The sequence below is a fragment of the Leptodactylus fuscus genome, chromosome 4 (assembly GCF_031893055.1).
Source record: "Leptodactylus fuscus isolate aLepFus1 chromosome 4, aLepFus1.hap2, whole genome shotgun sequence".
Taxonomy (NCBI): Eukaryota; Metazoa; Chordata; class Amphibia; order Anura; family Leptodactylidae; genus Leptodactylus; species Leptodactylus fuscus.
The window spans coordinates 47,224,122-47,246,294 of record NC_134268.1 but is presented as its reverse complement, the minus strand read 5'-3'; the positions used below and the strand labels follow the sequence as shown (position 1 = coordinate 47,246,294).

General features: G+C 41.2%; 1 protein-coding gene across 2 annotated transcripts in view; it reads left to right on the top strand.

Annotated features, from left to right (window-relative positions):
• CRISPLD1 (cysteine rich secretory protein LCCL domain containing 1) overlaps window positions 1–20,843 on the top strand; it is a 63,622-nt gene extending 42,779 nt beyond the window's left edge. For both annotated transcript variants that reach the window (XM_075270434.1, XM_075270433.1), the window contains exons 11-15: window positions 643–686; window positions 790–862; window positions 6,585–6,660; window positions 13,882–14,015; window positions 17,419–20,843. In XM_075270434.1, coding sequence (XP_075126535.1) covers window positions 643–686; window positions 790–862; window positions 6,585–6,660; window positions 13,882–14,015; window positions 17,419–17,470 — 379 coding nt within the window. In that variant the 3' untranslated portion in view covers window positions 17,471–20,843. The remainder of the gene's footprint in view (window positions 1–642; window positions 687–789; window positions 863–6,584; window positions 6,661–13,881; window positions 14,016–17,418) is intronic.
• Window positions 20,844–22,173: the final 1,330 nt, after the last annotated feature.

Sequence of the window (22,173 nt, the reverse complement as noted above, 5' to 3'; positions counted from 1 at the left end):
TCCTCTGATCAAACCATTTAATGCACAACCTTATCTATGTGGGGAGATATACGGGAAGAGTAAGCTTAGAAATCCATGTGTTCCTCATACCATTATGTCAACCCTTTTCTTTCCTCTTAGCTGGACAGATCCAGATATGTCTCACAAGATTTTTCGGACAATACGGTTTTGTGATATTGTATCACAAAGTGATCTGCTATATATGTCTGTGTGTGGCTTTGTTTGTTTCAGGAATTTCAGCCTTTCAATGATTTGTTAGTATGCCTCAATATTGGTATTGAATTGGTGTTATTAGAAAATTGAGCCGTTAACCAGATTTGAGCCAAGTTAAAGTAGTTATCCAGGATTAGAAAACATGTCTGCTTACTTCTTCTAAGGAAGTGACATCTTGTCCATTGGTCACATGGCCATGCTTCTGCTCAGTTCTATTCATATGAATGAGACAAGAGCTTTGGCATTGGCATGTAACCAATGGAAGTGATGTCACCTCTTTAGATGAAGAAAGCAGGCCGGTTTTCTAATCCTTTATGGGTAGACACATCTGAGAAGCCCAGTCCTGCCATGAGTGCTCCATGTACCCCTGTTCTATTGTCTCTGATAAGATATCGGCAACTTCTAAATATACATTTCTTTATCCCACAGCAAATACCAATCTGCTAATTCCTTCACAGTCTCCAAAGTATCATGTGAGTATTTTCGTTTGGTGTGAACCAACATTGTATACAAATTGACCAAATAAATACAATACAATGAATATATATAATTGTAATGTATATTTTATTGATGTAGTTCAGGCTGTGACATGTGAGACAACGGTGGAGCAGTTATGTCCGTTTCAATCTCCAGCTTCGCACTGCCCAAGGTGAGATATACACTATGGAAATATTCATTGTAGTTATTAGAATTGCAGAAATCTGGTTGCATAAATTGTGTCATTACATTTATTAATACAAGAAATGTATTGAGCAAGTTTTGCAGTTTGCATATTTTTATGATGGCACATTTAGATCCTGGTTTACACAGTTATGCAGCATATAATCCAGTTTGCTGCGTTGTACATAAGGCAACATTTATTCAAAAGATGCAGAAATTTTCATTATAATGCGATTTACTATACTATAACGGGAATGTCAGGCGGTGTGTGTGTGTGTGTGAGAGAGGGTTTTATGTCCTAGCCCCATGAGTCCTCCCCCCTGTCCCTTACTTGCCCCATTTTCCCCAAGTTGAACCATAATAATCCTTAACCCTTTAACCACTGCAAAGAACCCCTGCATGACTGCAAATCCCTGTTTTGCCCGGGCCTCCACTCACTACGTTGCTATGTCCCTCCCTATCTTTAAAACATCCTTGCCAACTCTCCCAGAGCTGACAATCTTCTTACCCTGGCATTTCATATGTGACTTAATCCAAAAAAGGGTGTGGCAATATCTAGAAGGAGGTGTGGCCACACCCATAGATAGAACCGTTCTCCTACAGAACACTTCTGGAATAACGGCACATGTATGTTAAAGAGGACTATTTTCTACCTCTCCATCTCTACTTCTTCATTAATAGGCACCAGTCCACTGAGTATTAGTTAATTAGTAACGAGTTAGTATTTTTTCCTGTTGCCCCCACCATTCCTGAGCAATAAGTGCTGTTAGTTTTGCGTATGATATGCTAATTAGGTTTTGTACTTAGGTGGCCAGAACCCCTGTCTATCTGTTTATCTCTTATTGGACAGTGTCAGTGACTACTGAATCATGCTCCATTGCCTCCTACCTGACACCTCCCACTTGACAGCATGAAGCTCAAGAAGCATATCACATACCAACACTAACTGTATCGGTAGCTTGTGAATGGTGAGGGCTACCAATAAAAAACACAACTGTGACGCAATCTGTAGAGCAGCACCTACTAAAGAATTGGAGCTAGTGATGGTGGAAAAGGTCATCTTTGAGTTACAGTCTCCATAAAATCCCATAATATTGTTCTGTTACAAAGTATAGCTGTACCCACAAAGTGGTCCCATAGTTTAAATCGATGTTCTATAATGGCTTGAGGGCTCACAATTTGACCTACTGCATTGGGCCCTAGACATATTAAGCATGATTCCTTCTTTGGGTCTCTCACCTGCATGCCCAAGTAAAAGCAATATGTGTACGCAGGGCATATTGCATTTTACTAAAATATATACCTTCTATACAGTACAAAGTAAATAAAATAGAGTAAAGGCAAGAATGGACATCAGTGTAGATCCAAATTCTAACATAGAAATTGACCTCATAGTTCCAGCAAGTGCAAACTAAAGGAAAATTCCTATGAAGCTGATTCACAAAGACCCACGAAAAAATTATTGATATGACCTACATGCACAATGATAACGTCACACTGTAGTGCAATTATAGTGGACACGGACACGCTCCATATGGATTACATGGGGAACTTTAAAATAGTTTCCTCTATTGGGTCCAAAGACCTTTGTAACAAATAAATTATACAAAATACAAGGTGGCTTTTCACAATTAAAATTCCCAGAATTTAGCGTTGTAGCGCACTATAACCTAATTTGTGACCTCTAGGTGTGGATTATTACACCAGTTGAAAATTATGTTTTTATTTAATTTACGGTAAAGTTGGGGAATACGTTTGGGAAGTGAAGTCTACGCAGGAATAGAGATATAATTAATAAACTGCGTCATTAGTCAATCAAGAGAGGAAATAATCAGGGCTGAACAGGAGGATGAGATTTAGAGGTTGGAGCCCTTGGGAGTGCTACATATGAGGTCAATCTCCCATAATGCTTAGCTGGCTGTGAGAATTCAGGGACAGCTGAAATAGTATGAGCGTGCACACTACTGGCGCATTCAGTGCTGTGATCACAACTCCTATGAGAAACTTTACTCCATCCTAATTCTAATGCTAAACGTACGTAGTAATTTAAGTGTAAGCAATTTACAAAATTTGGAATGTTTAGACTAAAGCTACACTGTAAATTTTTTGTAGTTCTACAGTCAAGTGACAGATGCCATCTAGAAGATTGCATACAACTTGATCTATTAAGATTGCTGCATAGTGTGGACAGGATTCGATTGCTTTTTCTCTGTATTGCAAATGTCAGAACTCTTTATTTTTACCAGCCACATAACTGGATAAGGACTTATTCTTTGTGTGACAAATTGTATTCTTAGATGACACAGTCTTGCGATTTAATGTTTTTGTTATTAACATTTTTGGATGATTGGACACTTATGTCCTTTTTGTGCTTAATTTTTATGGCTTTTATTCTGCAATTATAACATTTTTCATGGGGTCATTATGATTACAATACCATATTTACGCTAGGTTCACGCTAGATTATTTTTTGCGGGAAGTGACATGTTCAAAACGCAAAATTTTGCAGACTGCTTTTTATAGTGGCATTTTCAATATGGGAGAAAAAAATTGGGGTGTATTAATGAAGGTCGGCATATTATAGAGCAGTCTCGACGATCCCTGAAATGGTGGAGGGTTTGCCTTATTCATGATGATGTATAGACCTCTTCATGACTTAGGTGCATCTTCCATCAAGCCATGTTCCTCAGTAGAACTCTATACCAACTCATTGCTCACTTATGCCACAAAGGAGGATGTGTTGTGACAGATGACTCCGCTCCTACACCCCCACTTTGAGAAAAGTGGCAAGGAGGGTGTAAAAACACCTTTTTCGACTGTTTTTGCTAAGCCAAAAAGTTACAGATTCTTAGAGAATCTGCTCCAAAATACTGTATGTTGATAGTTTTTGACTTTTAGGCCGGGTTCACGCAGAGTATTTTTGTTCGTAATGTGGCATGTAGACGCCGCGGGATCTTTTGCAGGCCGTATACGCTCCCATTGTTTTCAATGGGAGCTGGTACCATATACGCAGCACTATTTTGCAGCCGTGATTTTGCGGCTGCAAAATCACGGATGCAAAATAGCGCGGCGCATACGATCCCTGCTCCCATTGAAATCAATGGGAGCGTGAACGGCCCGCAAAAGCTCACGCAGCGTCTACGTGCCACATGACGCGGCACGTTACACCGTGTGAACCCTCCCTTACACATATCTATGAAAAAGTTCTTTACAGATTGCTTGGCTGGCAGCTATTTCACCGAACTCCACAATAGACATGTACATTGGGCTCAGCTGATCAAGCGTGTTTTTCTGTAGTGAGAGGGGAATAAGCTACTGTACTCTACTGTACGTCAGATATGTTGCAATCCAGAATTCTTGATCCTTCTTTCCCTCAATCTCAAAATTGTGAGACCCCTTGAACATTAGGTCACCCATGGGTTTGGATTTGCTTAGTCTAGTATGTCTAAGAGTAAGTTTACACAGAGATTTTTGGTCAGGATTTTGAGGCCATATTCACTTCAAAATCCTGACCAAAAAGACGGGTCAGGTGTTTTTTCTGGGAGCCAGCTTGTTACGGCTCCTGGAAAAAGAAACGAGATGCTCATTCTTCAGGCCGTTTCGCCTCGTGATTCGGCCTGAAGACACTCCCTTCTCCCAACTAGGCCCATTCATTGGGCCTAATCCGGAGCAGAGTGCGTGACTGGATGCCGGTGCAGTGCATCGGCATTCAGTCTTGGCCACCCGTATGTTGGAACGGAACCTGAGGCGGCCTCCGCCTCAGGTTTCGGTCCACAATACCCCATATGAACTTAACCTCAGTATCCTTGGGTCAGGTTGTGCCTGGCTATCTGTGTTTTTATCTGTTTATGGTTTCTGCACCAATTTTCCAGATAATTGTGTAACAGATAAATCTGGCACCGGACCATCCACAGTATCATAGACGAAACCCTGTCAGACTAGGAATAATTTGCCTTTTTATCTCTAGGAATATGTGTAAATAATCCATGAATGCCTTTGTGGCATAGTGGAGTAGGTCCAAAATCTCTCGTAGATGGAATCTGAAACTGTTATTTGTTATGATTATACGTCTGCTGAAATCTCCTCCTACGCGCAGGTTATTTTATGTGTTCTGCTTCCCTGCTCTCCATTGATGCAATGTGATATCCCGTGCACCTCTCCTGCTGCCATCTGCTGCCTCAGACCATATGTATTACATTGGCGGTTCAGGCCTCAGATCTCCGCTCAGTAAATTGACATGTTGCTTTTTGAATGAGAAAAGTCTGAAATACACGCTTGCAATTTAAGAATGGCTTTGCCTTTACAGTGGAAATCCGGAGTAATTTATATGCCGCTCTTTGTAATTTCCAGTGTTCACGTCCTTCCCCTATACTCTACTTAGTACTTTAATTCTCATTGTGCGGGAGATGAGTGTGAACATGTTGTGGTTTAGGCAAGAAAAATATCCCTCAAAGGAAACGATCCATAAATCTAGACAAGCAAATGGAAACTCATAGTTGCCCTGAGTAGACTATATTCTTATAATAACATATATAACGTGTATATAAAAGAAAACATATTTTTTCCCAGAAACTGTATAGAAATCTACAGTTTTATGTGAAGATGTCCATCTACACCAAGTAAAAAACACATACAGTATGTTAGATGAGGGATCGGTGTGCTTAAATGATTATAATTGTAATAAATCCCAATAAAATGTAATAAGAAGTAATAAATTATTGATCAAAAAAGTTGATGAAATGGAATGTTCAGGGTTTTTATTTTTTTAATGGACCCTTGGAAGGATTATCAGAAGATAGGGGACTTGCTCCTTGTGAATTGTTAAATTATACAGTATTATTATTATACAGTTAGTCCATGAATAGAGTTGAGTGATCAGGTTTGGAAAAGATCAGATGCCGATCAGCGATCGAGCAAATTTCACGATTGGCATCGGCTGGAAAATGATCTGAAATCAGATTTTGAAATCTCAAGATCGGCACAACCCTATCCATGAACAATATAGTTTATAGTTGCATCCAACCCATTATTCTAAACACATCCAAAATATTAGAGGAATAATATTACAGTAGCCCCATATGCAGTTTCTAATGAACAGACTCTGCTTTGTCCACTTCAGTAAATGTTTCAGGATGAACACACATGCTCAGACTTACTTTTCTCTTTGCTCATATATATATATATATATATATATATATATATATATATATATATGTGTATTATTTTAATGTAGATTGTGAGCCCCATAAAGGGCTTACAAATAGAGATGAGTAAACACTATCCGAAACTGGCGTTTTGAATAGAACGCACACATTAGAATGAATGGACACAGCCATCATGCAGGGGGTGAAGCAGCCGGCCGCCGCCAAAGTCGGCGTGCTGGCTGCTTCCATTCATTTCTATGGGAGCGTGCTATTCTATTATGAAATAGTCTGAATGATGGATCCTTTGTGAATTGTTCTATCTGACATAATGTAAGTTGGTCGCCCAACTACTGCTCTAAGACCAGGAATAGTGATAAGTTGTCTCTTCTAGAGATTCTCAATACCCGTCATTTTAGGTATAGACAGTAGTGCAGTTCAGTTTCTATTCCCATGATCGGTGATATTTAATTCAGCTAGTTGCCTGCTAATAATAATTGAAAGTAAACTTTTGCTATATGTAATATAGACCAAAAGTTGATGCAATATTATTCTGTTTTCTTTGTGCAGGGTATACTGTCCACGGAATTGTGCCCAAGCAAGTCCACATTATGCTCGAGTTTTTGGGACCCGTATTTATTCAGATGTAAGTATTAACTGGTGAATGATTGTTCCGCCAGCGCCTCCATACACAGACTATATATGACACCAAGCACCAAGCTATTCATTCTTTGATACAAGATCATTTGTGACTCCGACAAACCTTTTACATCTAGTCGATTTCTTTCCATTCAATGATAATAACTTTTCCGGTTGTATGATTGTTTTTGGTGAAAACGTCTACTTTAATTCACTTTAGACTAATGTGCGTGGCTATATTAAGAGGAGATTGTTCATTTCTAATGCATTTAAGCACTGAAAAGCAAAGCATTGAGAACCTGAAAATTCTCAAACATTTTGAATCCAGTAAAGGACGTGACTTATTATAGGGAGTCTACCACCAATAACATTTCGTATAATCCACGTATATCCTGTTGTAAGGGAAGATAGTGATATAGTGAAGTTAGGGTGGGTTCACGGGTGTCTGCTTTCAGTTTCTGTATTCTGCCCAAGAAACTGGATAGGAGACGGAAACCGGCAGTCATTTTTCAAACCCATTCAAAGTGCAAAGTGAGCGCCAGTGAGAATTTTATGGTCTCCATAGCAAAACCGTTTTTTTTTTTTTTTTTTTAACTGGACACAAAGTCGGACATGCAGGACTTTGTGTCTAGTTAAAAAAAATAATGGTTTTGCAGCGGAGACTACAAAAATGCTCACAGGCGCTCACGGGTGGACACTGTCTGCCGGGTTTCCATCTCCTATCGGCAGAAGACGGAAACTGAAAGCAGAGACCGGGGTGCAGATGTGAACCTGCCCTAACCTTTTTCTGTGTCACTGTGTTATCTTACAGGTGAAATAATCAACTTTTAGGGCCCCTTCACACGGCGTAAGCGCTCTGCTCATTCCGAGCCGTACACGCGAGCACTTCTAAACACTTCCCATCCACTTCAATGGGAGTGCTCGTAAAGCCGGCTTTACGCGCGCTCCCATTGAAGTGAATGGGAAGTGTTTAGAAGCACTCGCGTGTACGGCTTGGAATGAGCCGAGCGCTTACGCTGTGTGAAGGGGCCCTTAAGCTATATTGAAATGAGCTATTCGGTGCACCTGGGTTGTCATACCTTCCAGAGTACCCCTAAAACAATTTCTCACTGTACTTTAACATAAAAAAAGGTCTGTTCACTATGTCACTAACCCCCCTACAACAGCACATAAGTGGTTAAGAAGTGATTTTGGTGGTAGTAGACTCCCTTTAACATTAGTAGGTGTAACCGCACGTAAATTACCCGCTGTGGCTTTGCGTTGGAGTGGGATATGACGGCATTTGCTAAGCTGTTTTTATGCCTCTGGGACATAACCATATTTCCGTAAGAATTACGTATGTACTAGTAATAGAGATGAGCGAACACTAAAATGTTCGAGGTTCGAAATTCGATTCGAACAGCCGCTCACTGTTCGAGTGTTCGAATGGGTTTCGAACCCCATTATAGTCTATGGGGAACATAAACTCGTTAAGGGGGAAACCCAAATTCGTGTCTGGAGGGTCACCAAGTCCACTATGACACCCCAGGAAATGATACCAACACCCTGGAATGACACTGGGACAGCAGGGGAAGCATGTCTGGGGGCATAAAAGTCACTTTATTTCATGGAAATCCCTGTCAGTTTGCGATTTTCGCAAGCTAACTTTTCCCCATAGAAATGCATTGGCCAGTGCTGATTGGCCAGAGTACGGAACTCGACCAATCAGCGCTGGCTCTGCTGGAGGAGGCGGAGTCTAAGATAGCTCCACACCAGTCTCCATTCAGGTCCGACCTTAGACTCCGCCTCCTCCGGCAGAGCCAGCGCTGATTGGCCGAAGGCTGGCCAATGCATTCCTATGCGAATGCAGACTTAGCAGTGCTGAGTCAGTTTTGCTCAACTACACATCTGATGCACACTCGGCACTGCTACATCAGATGTAGCAATCTGATGTAGCAGAGCCGAGGGTGCACTAGAACCCCTGTGCAAACTCAGTTCACGCTAATAGAATGCATTGGCCAGCGCTGATTGGCCAATGCATTCTATTAGCCCGATGAAGTAGAGCTGAATGTGTGTGCTAAGCACACACATTCAGCACTGCTTCATCAAGCCAATACAATGCATTAGCCAGTGCTGATTGGCCAGAGTACGGAATTCGGCCAATCAGCGCTGGCTCTGCTGGAGGAGGCGGAGTCTAAGGTCGCTCCACACCAGTCTCCATTCAGGTCCGACCTTAGACTCCGCCTCCTCCGGCAGAGCCAGCGCTGATTGGCCGAAGGCTGGCCAATGCATTCCTATGCGAATGCAGACTTAGCAGTGCTGAGTCAGTTTTGCTCAACTACACATCTGATGCACACTCGGCACTGCTACATCAGATGTAGCAATCTGATGTAGCAGAGCCGAGGGTGCACTAGAACCCCTGTGCAAACTCAGTTCACGCTAATAGAATGCATTGGCCAGCGCTGATTGGCCAATGCATTCTATTAGCCCGATGAAGTAGAGCTGAATGTGTGTGCTAAGCACACACATTCAGCACTGCTTCATCAAGCCAATACAATGCATTAGCCAGTGCTGATTGGCCAGAGTACGGAATTCGGCCAATCAGCGCTGGCCAATGCATTCTATTAGCCCGATGAAGTAGAGCTGAATGTGTGTGCTAAGCACACACATTCAGCTCTACTTCATCGGGCTAATAGAATGCATTGGCCAGCGCTGATTGGCCAGAGTACGGAACTCGACCAATCAGCGCTGGCTCTGCTGGAGGAGGCGGAGTCTAAGGTCGGACCTGAATGGAGACTGGTGTGGAGCGATCTTAGACTCCGCCTCCTCCAGCAGAGCCAGCGCTGATTGGCCGAATTCCGTACTCTGGCCAATCAGCACTGGCTAATGCATTGTATTGGCGTGATGAAGCAGTGCTGAATGTGTGTGCTTAGCACACACATTCAGCTCTACTTCATCGGGCTAATAGAATGCATTGGCCAGCGCTGATTGGCCGAATTCCGTACTCTGGCCAATCAGTGCTGGCCAATGCATTCTATTAGCTTGATGAAGCAGAGTGTGCACAAGGGTTCAAGCGCACCCTCGGCTCTGATGTAGGAGAGCCGAGGGTGCACTTGAACCCTTGTGCACCCTCAGCTCTGCTACATCAGAGCCGAGGGTGCGCTTGAACCCTTGTGCACACTCTGCTTCATCAAGCTAATAGAATGCATTGGCCAGCGCTGATTGGCCAATGTATTCTATTAGCCTGATGAAGTAGAGCTGAATGTGTGTGCTAAGCACACACATTCAGCTCTACTTCATCGGGCTAATAGAATGCATTGGCCAGCGCTGATTGGCCAGAGTACGGAACTCGACCAATCAGCGCTGGCTCTGCTGGAGGAGGCGGAGTCTAAGATCGCTCCACACCAGTCTCCATTCAGGTCCGACCTTAGACTCCGCCTCCTCCAGCAGAGCCAGCGCTGATTGGCCGAATTCCGTACTCTGGCCAATCAGCACTGGCTAATGCATTGTATTGGCTTGATGAAGCAGTGCTGAATGTGTGTGCTTAGCACACACATTCAGCTCTACTTCATCGGGCTAATAGAATGCATTGGCCAATCAGCGCTGGCCAATGCATTCTATTAGCGTGAACTGAGTTTGCACAGGGGTTCTAGTGCACCCTCGGCTCTGCTACATCAGATTGCTACATCTGATGTAGCAGTGCCGAGTGTGCATCAGATGTGTAGTTGAGCAAAACTGACTCAGCACTGCTAAGTATGCATTCGCATAGGAATGCATTGGCCAGCCTTCGGCCAATCAGCGCTGGCTCTGCCGGAGGAGGCGGAGTCTAAGGTCGGACCTGAATGGAGACTGGTGTGGAGCGACCTTAGACTCCGCCTCCTCCAGCAGAGCCAGCGCTGATTGGCCGAATTCCGTACTCTGGCCAATCAGCACTGGCTAATGCATTGTATTGGCTTGATGAAGCAGTGCTGAATGTGTGTGCTTAGCACACACATTCAGCTCTACTTCATCGGGCTAATAGAATGCATTGGCCAATCAGCGCTGGCCAATGCATTCTATTAGCGTGAACTGAGTTTGCACAGGGGTTCTAGTGCACCCTCGGCTCTGCTACATCAGATTGCTACATCTGATGTAGCAGTGCCGAGTGTGCATCAGATGTGTAGTTGAGCAAAACTGACTCAGCACTGCTAAGTCTCTGCATTCGCATAGGAATGCATTGGCCAGCCTTCGGCCAATCAGCGCTGGCTCTGCCGGAGGAGGCGGAGTCTAAGGTCGGACCTGAATGGAGACTGGTGTGGAGCGATCTTAGACTCCGCCTCCTCCAGCAGAGCCAGCGCTGATTGGTCGAGTTCCGTACTCTGGCCAATCAGCGCTGGCCAATGCATTCTATTAGCCCGATGAAGTAGAGCTGAATGTGTGTGCTTAGCACACACATTCAGCTCTACTTCATCAGGCTAATAGAATACATTGGCCAATCAGCGCTGGCCAATGCATTCTATTAGCTTGATGAAGCAGAGTGTGCACAAGGGTTCAAGCGCACCCTCGGCTCTGATGTAGCAGAGCTGAGGGTGCACAAGGGTTCAAGTGCACCCTCGGCTCTCCTACATCAGAGCCGAGGGTGCGCTTGAACCCTTGTGCAGCCTCGGCTCTGCTACATCAGAGCCGAGGGTGCGCTTGAACCCTTGTGCACACTCTGCTTCATCAAGCTAATAGAATGCATTGGCCAGCACTGATTGGCCAGAGTACGGAATTCGGCCAATCAGCGCTGGCCAATGCATCCCTATGGGAAAAAGTTTATCTCACAAAAATCACAATTACACACCCGATAGAGCCCCAAAAAGTTATTTTTAATAACATTCCCCCCTAAATAAAGGTTATCCCTAGCTATCCCTGCCTGTACAGCTATCCCTGTCTCATAGTCACAAAGTTCACATTCTCATATGACCCGGATTTGAAATCCACTATTCGTCTAAAATGGAGGTCACCTGATTTCGGCAGCCAATGACTTTTTCCAATTTTTTTCAATGCCCCCAGTGTCGTAGTTCCTGTCCCACCTCCCCTGCGCTGTTATTGGTGCAAAAAAGGCGCCAGGGAAGGTGGGAGGGGAATCGAATTTTGGCGCACTTTACCACGTGGTGTTCGATTCGATTCGAACATGGCGAACACCCTGATATCCGATCGAACATGTGTTCGATAGAACACTGTTCGCTCATCTCTAACTAGTAACATAGCATATATCAAAGGATGGAAGGTTATACTGCGTGCTTAGCAATCTTTTGTCCATTCCTTTTCACAGTCAGGTGTAAAAACCCATAATTGGATAAATTAAAATATTTAGGTTTTGCAGAAGAACTGGTGAGCGAATGCCTTCCTGGCACTGGGTGTAAAGGTCTGTTTTGACAGTTAAGTGCAGTGGTCTTAGAATATCTTTGACAGCTTTATAAGAGATTACTGTCTAAAACACCTGCTGTGCTCTAATAACAGGCTGTCCAAGCAAAAGTGCACTCTAATGATATTTGATACACGTCCCAGTCTCAATCTGTTATTCCACTAAGGATTCCTGGCCAATGCATATGAATACCCAACAGAAATCTTTCCGTTAATGACCCAAAGTCTGAGACGTTTGACCCCTGACATGTAGCTGATATGTGAGCTAAGACATGGGTGTCTGGATGTGTGAAATTAATGTAATAATATGAATTCAGAAATATATTCTGCCGCTTATGGACAAAAATGCACATTCTATTGAGAAGATGTGAACCAATCACTGGCATCTCCTTAGTTTGCATGCTATTTGTACTTGTATTTTTACAAATTTGCCTAATTTTTAGTATGTTGCAGTGGTAAAATTCATTCTATCGACAACTTCGAGGCTATGTATGTCTTACAGTCTAAGCACGTCTTTGCAAATAATGATAATAGTTCCAATAAATCTAAAATATCTGAACATTAAATTAACTTTGCCCAAAAAATTCTTAGGCAAAATCTATCCTTTCACTTTATATCTTATGCAGACCTACGTGTCTTTATGGTTACAGACTACAGACAGTCCTGTGTGTAGTCTGATTCTACAGTCATGTGTTTCTGCCTTACTTCTACTCTCCAGACAAAATAAAAATAGAAGAGGTGGGCTAACCTATACAAATATAAATCTGTTTTTGAGTCACTCATTTCTTTGGGTTAAGCTAATTCAGTTGAGATGAAAATCCTGTATATGAATATGCTATATTTGGATTGAGGTCAATGTACATCGTGTAGCAGATTGGCCATTGTGGTTGCAACTTGACCATGGTGTAATACTATTAAATCTAGTTTAAAGAGGACCCTTCACGTTCTTATAGATGTGTGGTATTATATACCACTAGAAAGCCAACAGTGCACTGAATTTGCCGCACTATTGCCTTCCCCAGTTTGCATCCTGGTTTTGGAGATATTGGTGCAGTTATTTTCAGCACCAGTTTCTCCCCACTGTCAGAAAGGTGGTCCTTACAGCCTGGACTGTTATGAAGCCTCCTCAAATAGTACTCTTCCATAGCGTGTACTGTCAGAGGGGGCATTCCTCACAGATGAGTGATGATACGAGGCTGTAAGGCCTGTCTTTCTGACAGTGAGGAGGTATCAGTGCCAAAATTAACTGCACCGATATCTCCAGCATTGGGACACATATCAGGAAAGCTGGTGGTGCGCTGAATTTAGTCCTTTGTTCGCTTTCTACCACCATAAAATACTGAACTTCTAAGAAGACGTGAAAGGTCCTCTTCGTAGCTATGGACTCGTAGCAAAAAAGTACTGCAGGAAAAAAACGCAGCAGCAACACATTGCGGTTTTCCCACAGCGCTTTTCACTTTCTGCTTCCTTTATACCTATAGGTAAGGCAACAGCTTTTCCATAGGTATAATTGACATGCTGCTTTTTCCAAAACCGTGCATAGCTTTTCCATTATGTGTGGATTGGATTCGCTAGAATCCCCTCCACTTTGCAGGGACTATAAAACCATTGGGAGCCCCGGCCAAAGACCAAATTTTTTTCTGATTTGCTCAATTTGGGGGTGTGGCTTCATGGAAAAGAGGTAATTGAGGGAAATAAATGCAGTAAATACACCAAGGCACATACATTTTATCTTGATTCTTTGTTGTGTTCTATGATAAGATATCATGCTGTGTCAAGTTAAATTTTACTATATATGTAGCCTTATAATCATGTGTAATAATACATCCTATCCTATTATTCTATCTGTTTCCTTTCAAAGATCTCAAGTATCTGCAAAGCTGCTCTTCATGCTGGTGTGGTCCGTAACCATCAAGGAGGCTATGTGGATGTTATGCCAATCGATAAAAAGAGACATTATATTGGATCATCCCAAAATGGAATTTCTTCAGAAAGGTAAATTGTAAATGTCACCTTTGAGAAGTTACAGCAATGTTCTATAACCCAACCTTTAGAGGGCTGTCTGGTTTAGAATTTTTCTTATCAAATTCCAAAATCATTCCTAAAAAGAAGTGAGCCCATTACTGAGTTACTTAGTGATGTTGCTTTATGGCTTTTTCACCCAAAACTGTACTAGTTGAGTGATTTAAACATTTGGGCAAACATAGGTTTGTGAGCTCAGAGTTCGCAATGCTGAGAAAAAGAACTTTAATTCTGCATACAAAGATTGCAAGGACAGGATTTAGGATGCCTATGGAACATTTGCCTCTATCTGCAACCACAAGGTAAGTTTGCACACGTGTCTATCATAAGTCCCCTCATTAGCACGGTTATTGGTTTAGTAGCCATAAGGCATATGGCAGACTCCCTTTGCTCAGGATATAATGGTCATAAGAATCTATCCATGTAAAACCTGAAAACGCTGAAGCTGTTCTCTACTTAGGCTAATAGAAGAGGGTCATAAAGCAGCGGGGTATACTGAGAGCAGCTTATTAGGGACCTTTCTAACTAAAGGAACTATACAAACCAGTGATCATGAGAATGGAGGTCACTGAGTGTTCCTTATGAATGGAGTGGTGGTGAGCATGCTTGGTCTCATAAACATCTGGAATCTCCATAAATCTCATAGAAGTGAATGGAGTGATGGTGAGCAAGCTCAGCTGCATTGACTTCTGGAATCTCCATAAAAGTGAATGGAGTGATGGTGAGCATGCTCGGTTCCATACACTTCTGGAATCTCCATAAATTCCATAGAAGTGAATGGAGTGGTGGCTGAGCATAAAACCAATGCATTCGCACTCCTCTGTATAGGGCATAAGTGTTATTAATGAGGAACCCTTTAATATATTGAATTAACATTCATTTATGAGTATGAGCAGTAATACCAGACATGATTGCAGATAATTCCTTTTATAATGTAATACATTGTATTGTAAATATTTAACAAGTAATTGGTGCAAAACTTGATTTTTGATAAATTATGTGATGTTCTTCTTGTCAGTAAATGTCATCACTGTTATAGAAAGGAATATGTCTATATATATATATATATATATATATATATATATATATATATATACACTACATATTAGATATTACACAAATACACAGTATGTGTGCAAGGAGTAGAATAAACCGACCATTGTTATTTCCTAAATTGTGTAACTGATGGTATTTAGTGAACTCAGGAGAAGCTGTGGTACCATAACTGCTTGTCTCCTGTAATCCCATAAATCATACCCTAACAAGCTGCTTACAGGTCAGACCAGCTCTGTGGTTTATTCCTCCGCTCTGTATAATGTAATATTTGATTCGATACTTTCTACTAATAGTCTAAAACTGCTTCACTATAGGCACGCAATGGGGGAGAGAGTGATTATACAGTACGCTGTAGCTCACAGTCTACATTTACAGCAAGATTCCTAAAATGACTATAAGCGGATCGGATAAGCCTTCATTCCTGATATTTATAAACTGCTGTATGAAATACATTGACACTGGATGTAGAATAGTCTTCTAAGCATTTAAAGAGACAATGCACTAGGAGAAGATTGTACTTAGAAATAACATATATATATATACACACACTCATACTCAGATTGTACTTCTAGTGGGAGCTCTATAAAAGGTTTACCATCTCAACTAGTACCCACAATCTAAGTTATATTCTATCACAGTATGGTGTCATTTTTTTTACCTTACTTGTGCACAACACGTGTGCAAGGTTTACAATGGCCATCATCTTGTACATACTGCATGTCATCCATCCCAAGCCTCTATATAGGAAAGGAATACGCAAATAAGTTCTCCTTCATGGAAAAAGAAAACTTGCTCTAGCACCACCTTTTGGAATGTAACTCCCTGGAGATAAATGATTTTCTAAAAAACCTAGAGACTAGAGATGAGCGAACACTGTTCGGATCAGCCGATCCGAACAGCACGCTCCCATAGAAATGAATGGAAGCACCTGGCACACATACTTTGCCGGCGGCCGGCCGCTTAACCCCCCGCGTGCCGGCCGCTTCCATTCATTTCTATGGGAGCGTGCTGTGAGCGTGCTGTTCGGAACGGCTGTTCCGAACAGTGTTCGCTCATCTCTACAAGAGACATTCTCAGGGATAAAAAGTCAAAACAGAACATACCTTCCAAAAGAGAAATAGACCTATCTGCACACAGGTGTTTCGGGTTATTGCCCCTCATCAGTGCAAATCAAGGAACTGGTTGGCTAGGTGAAAAGTCAGAGTTATAGGTTTAGAAGAGGTTCTATCCTTAGGGAGATGCTGCCTTTATTGGGTCTCCTTGTTGTGTGTAGAGTAATACAGGCAATAACCCTAAATAGCTATCTGCAGATGGGTTTCTCTGACTTTTGGAGATGTTCTGGGTTTGCTTCAATTCTAGATACTGTCTCTAGGTTTCTTAAAGGGCATTGATCTTATAGGGAATTAAATAGTTACCTTCCAAAAAATGGAGCTACAACAATTTCCCTTATTCCATCAAGGAGAACTTGTTTCTCAGAATTTATAGTAGAGGATGTATGATCTGGAAGACAATACATACCACAGGGTGGCCCTAAGTAGTGCTCCTTCTGACCCAAACCTCCATTTGACACATACAGTGTCTCCTTAATGGCAGGCTCAAATGCAATGTATGCAGAACATAAACATACAAAAAGGGTGTCTGTCAGCAGGAGAATCAATATCAAACTAATGATGGTACCTTATAGAGCTGTTTCTACAATTTCCAAAGATGCCAGTGTTTTTCTGCATTACATCTCCATTTTCATGAAAATCATTGTTTTATTGTTATGCAATTTACTTGAAAGGGGTTTTAGGGGCTTCATTCTCCCATAATGAAGATTGCTGTGGTCCGATCTTAGACTCCTCCTCGTCACAGACGAGCCTCCGGCAGAACCAGCGTTGATTGGCCGAATGCTGTACACTGTATAACATTCGACCAATCAATGCTGGTCAATGCATTCCTATGAGAAAAAGTCAGCTCCTGCATAACTGCAATCTGCCAGCTCTCCCGACTAGCAAAGACGAGCCTGCTGCAGAACCAACGGTGATTGGCTGAATGCTATAGCATTCGGCCAATCAAAGCTGGTTCTGAATCAAATCTTTACTGCGAATAGGAGTAGTATTCGATAGAGTACGAGTATTTCAAATACCGTAGTATTCGTTCGAATACCTACTCGATCAAATACTACTCGTTCATCTCTAATGATTACAACTTCCCATTGAAACATGATTTATTTTAAATGGATCCCAGGGAATTTTCATGAATACAATTGACTTGACATACATTTTTTTATAATGTTTCTGAAAATAATCAATAATTCTTTGTTTTGTTTCTTTTGCAGTTTACATAACCCTTTGGGAAGCAAGGCTTTTAGAATTTTTGCTGTTATCTGAAATGGGAGAGGAAACCAAAGAAAAAGTTCCTAAGTCCAAAAGAACATGTCTTAAGATTTGTATAAATGTATTATTCTATAGTCCATCCTACAGAAGTAACAAAGTTTAACTTGACTTTCATTGAAAAGCAATTGAGTGTCAAGTTAAACTTTGTTAGACCTGTGCCTGTTATGAGAACATTTGTGGGTCCTAGTACAATGAGGCTATATTCATTATAGAATATTAATTACTTAGAATTGTATTAATTCCTGCTGTATCTGACCCTTTCTCGCCATTCAAGCTATAATGTATGGATCCACAGGTATAGTCAGAATTTTATCTTCATATTGTGAAATTTTCAGTTCCTTGGGTTGGAGCAGTCTAAACCACAAAAATAATACAAAGTAAATGAGCTGAGAGGTGAACCATCAACATTTTAAGATATATGTAATTCCACTTTTTGATATTCTAGCATTGTATTTGCCATAAACTGAAGAGAGCTGACGTTTCTTCATTGATACCTAGGCACAGCCTTGTCTATTGAGCTGTGTCTTGTGTTACAATGGATGGAACATCAGCATGAAGATCTGGATAACCCCTTTCGCAAGTGATTTTAATAAAAATAAAAAGTAATACACATGTATTTTTAGGTAAATTTCCAGAAATCGTTTCTTTACATGGGTTGTTGAGGATTTAGAATATTATGGCCTATCCTTAGGATGGGACATAAATATCTCATCGGTGGGGACCAGCCCTTGTGCTGGTCAACTGTAGAGGGCCAATGCCAATGACTGCCAAGCTGCAGTACCAGCATCCAACCTCTATACAGGGCCCAGATCTATCTACTTCCAGTCCTGTGTTGTGTATAGCATGGGTGTCGGAAGTGGCCCTAAACAGGTGATCGGTGCAGGGCCCAGCTGCCAGCCACCCACTGATCCAATATTTCCTACATCCTGGACAACCCCTTTAATTAAAAAAAAAAAAATCACAATTGGACAAATTTTAAGAAAAGAAAAAGTGACAAAAAACCCCAATTTTTTTAGAATGTTTTATGACTCTCACCCGTGGTGTTATCACGGTGATGAGTTATAGTTATCATTTTTTAGTCAATCCAATGGTGCACAGCCTCTTGCCACAATACTACTGCTATGCTTGAACTTAGCATTAGAATTTTTTAGTTTTATTTTCATTTTCTTATTCCATTCAGCTTGTTTTGCTGTATATAATATACATAAATACAAGTTACCAGGTAAATATATTATAATACACAAAAAATTTTAGAAGTAGCAAAAAAAGTATCCAATTTTGATAGCGTTGTCGAGTTTAGAAAAACCACTTTGAAATGTCCTATGTAGAATCTGAGTTAATAGAAGATCCCCAGTTCAGGACACTATATGTTAGCCAGAGATTAAAGTCCCTCAAAGAATGTTTTCTTTCTGGAGGACCTAAAACAACCATGCAGGTCATTGGGTTAAGTGGGAAATGTGTAATACCTATTTTCCCCTGCGGTGTCACTCTAGGAAAAATGAAGACTTTCTGCCTGGATCACTGCTGATTGTTGAGGGTTTCAGTATTGATACCTTATGATCAGCTTTGGCACTGAATGACCCTTCTATCAAAAAGGGATTATTCCCACTCATTTTTCCACCTGTATAAGTCAAATCCTTTTGAAAATTGGGAAGTTTCTTTGAATACTGTTTAAATGCCTAGATCTTCAAGCCTAGTTTCTGTGTTTCGAAGAGTATTCTCTTCTTCCCAGAGTATCCTTGAACCAGAGTACAATATTTCTCGTAAAACTTATATATTCACATAAAAAGATACATGATATTATAAATCGGAAATTTATTTTAACCAATGCAAGTTTCATACTGAAATAGTTGATACATTATTCTTGCTTCCTTTATTGAATATTAAAAGTCATATAGTTACAACTTCAAGTTTCTCCCCCTGTGATGTGGAGTTTTTACACCTTCTGCAGTCCATACAGATCTCTAAGAGCTTGCTCACATGGTGGAAAAGTTTTCCGCCGTGTGGTTTTTTTGGTGCGGCTAGACGCGACGGGATGCCAATGCAGTGCATCGTCATTCCGTTGCAACATCTTGCTTCTGATTAGGCCTGAATGAATGTGCATAAACAGGAGCGTGTCTCGAGCCGCAGACGCCGTGGCTGACTCAGCAAGATAGGTCATGTCCCTTCTTTTTTCCACTACTAGCTAGCAGAAGTAAAAAGCAATCTGCTCCAATTGAAGTCAATGGGAGACATTTTTGTAGGCAGATTTTGAGGCTGATTCCACATCAAAATCTGCCTGCCTGTAAACATACCCTAAGTATAATAGTTGATGGCCAAGAGGTATATCACTTTCCTTCTTCTCTCTTCCACTGTGATGTCTGATCTTTTTTCTCATGCATCCCTGGTGTCTTCTACCCTCCTATGTGAAATCAGTAACCCCAGCTGATAGGACCTCAAGAGGTACATGGGGACCATTAATGTCATGATGCTTTGACAAAAATGGTGGCCCAGGGTCACTCTAGTCAAAAAAAGGGGGTCAGAATATACCAAGGACGTCAGGGAAAGAAGACAAGATGCCACAATAGGGCCCCAGAGAGGTGAGCTAAAGTGAGTCTACATATGTGCCTCTACTTTGGCATCTGAAGAGTATAACATATAGTATAACATAGAGTATAACAATGACCTGTGAGTGGTGAACCCCAAAAATCTCAGGGTCCGCCAAACCTGAAATTTTTGGAAAATTCGTAATGAACCCAGTTCATTGGCAAGTCCATTGTCACCTGCGCAGGAGAATTATGGCAGGACACAGACTCAGAGACCTCCATGAAGTTGGACCCAAAAAAGGTTTGTCAACAGAGACAAACCATTGAAAACATGTATATGTTATAATTGCAGTGGATCATTTATTGCTGCTATTTCTTATAAAACAATATTTTGTTGAGAAATTCTATTTGGGGTTTATATTGTGTAAATATTGTTCATATTTGAGTACGATTGTTACTTTTTGTTATATATTTTTATGGTGAATGAATTTACTCTATAAAAAGTTTGGAACTTTTTAGTGTTTTTTTTTAATAGCCTGGCAAGTATTCCTGCAGGCCAGGAAGTGTACAGCAAAGTAGTTTATAATGCAATTAATGTGCATTCACTTTTATTATTACACTCTGTCCATTTTTCATTGGAAAATGGTAATTCTCAATGTTATTACCACATGTTGGTATAAAGATGTCACTTATAAAACCTGTTTCGATGAGAATAATATGCCTTCTAAAGGTCGAAGATGTCGCAGCTGGAATTGTTGCAGTGCAGTTAGACTATTATTACCTTCCTTACACTGTTTTTGCCATCTCTGTGTTAGTCACATTCTTGTCATTAAATATGCTTCCGTGTTGTATTTTTTATTAGAGATAATATAATAAATATATATTGTAAGACGTGATGTGTGATTCGTATTCTTGTGTGTCAAAAAGTTAATCAAATGATGGTGGATCCATTGTGCAAGTTCAAGAAGGGTCTGGATGTCTTTCTTGGAAGGAAAACTATTACAGGTAAAGGGTCTTAGATTTTTGGTTAAGATCTGTTGCTCCAGGGTTGTATACTAAGTGCCAGAATTGGAGTCAGGAAGGAAATATTCTGCCTTCCTCTGGATCAACACTCTAGGGTTATGGGTTAGACTTGAAGGACCTTGCCTTCATCTAACCTTGAAGTTATTCTATTTGGTTACATGAACTTACAATACAGTACATGAATACACTGTCTACCAATAAGGAGAGATGAACAAGTAGTATTCGAAATACTCGTACTCAGTTGAATTCCACGCGGTAAATGCAGTAAAAATTCGATTCCCCTCCCACCTTCCCTGGCGCTTTTTTTTTTTTACACCAATAACTATGCAGGGGAGGTGGGACAGGAAGTAGGACAACGTAGGCATTAGAAAAAACGTATACAGTCATTGGCTGGATAAATCAGTAGCAGCAGCAGTAATAATAATAATAATAACTGGAACTTGGGCATGTTAGATGCTCCCAGGCATGCTTCACTTGCTGTCCCAGTTGCATTCCAGAGGTGTTGGCATCATTTCCTGAGGTGTTATTGAGGACTTGGTGACTACAATTCGTTGAATCTTGGTGTCCCTGAAACGAGCATGTTTTTCCCATAGACTATGATGAGATTCGATATTCAAATGAATAGTCAAATATTGAGGTCTACTCGAATTGAATTTTCGAATATTTCACTACTCACTCATCTCTAACAATGAGTCTGTAGATACCTGTAGTAGAATAGAAAAACAACATTTATTCATATTCAGTAGTTGGTAGAACCCAGCAGATGTTTCCTTACGGATTGTATTGAGCAACACAATGCTCCCAGATGCCTGGTGAAACTCCTGGTGTATGTGAGCCATCGGTTGGGTGCGGTTTCTCTGGCCAGCACTCGTCGGTCTTCTAGTTTTGGGAGTCTGCCGACTCTAGAATATTCACCGTTCACCTTCCACTTCGTAATCACATAGGCCACTGTCGATTTTAGGTAATTCTGTTCTCTTGCTATGTCCCTTAAAGGGGTATTCCCATGTACTTAGTTATTTTTAAATTTGTGGATAATTAAAAGTTAAACATTTTTGCAAATATAAGTAATTAAACATTTTGCAGACTTTTTAAGATTTTCTCGAAATATCTTCTGGTCACAGTCTTGTTGTCTTGACCGGTCACCAGTGG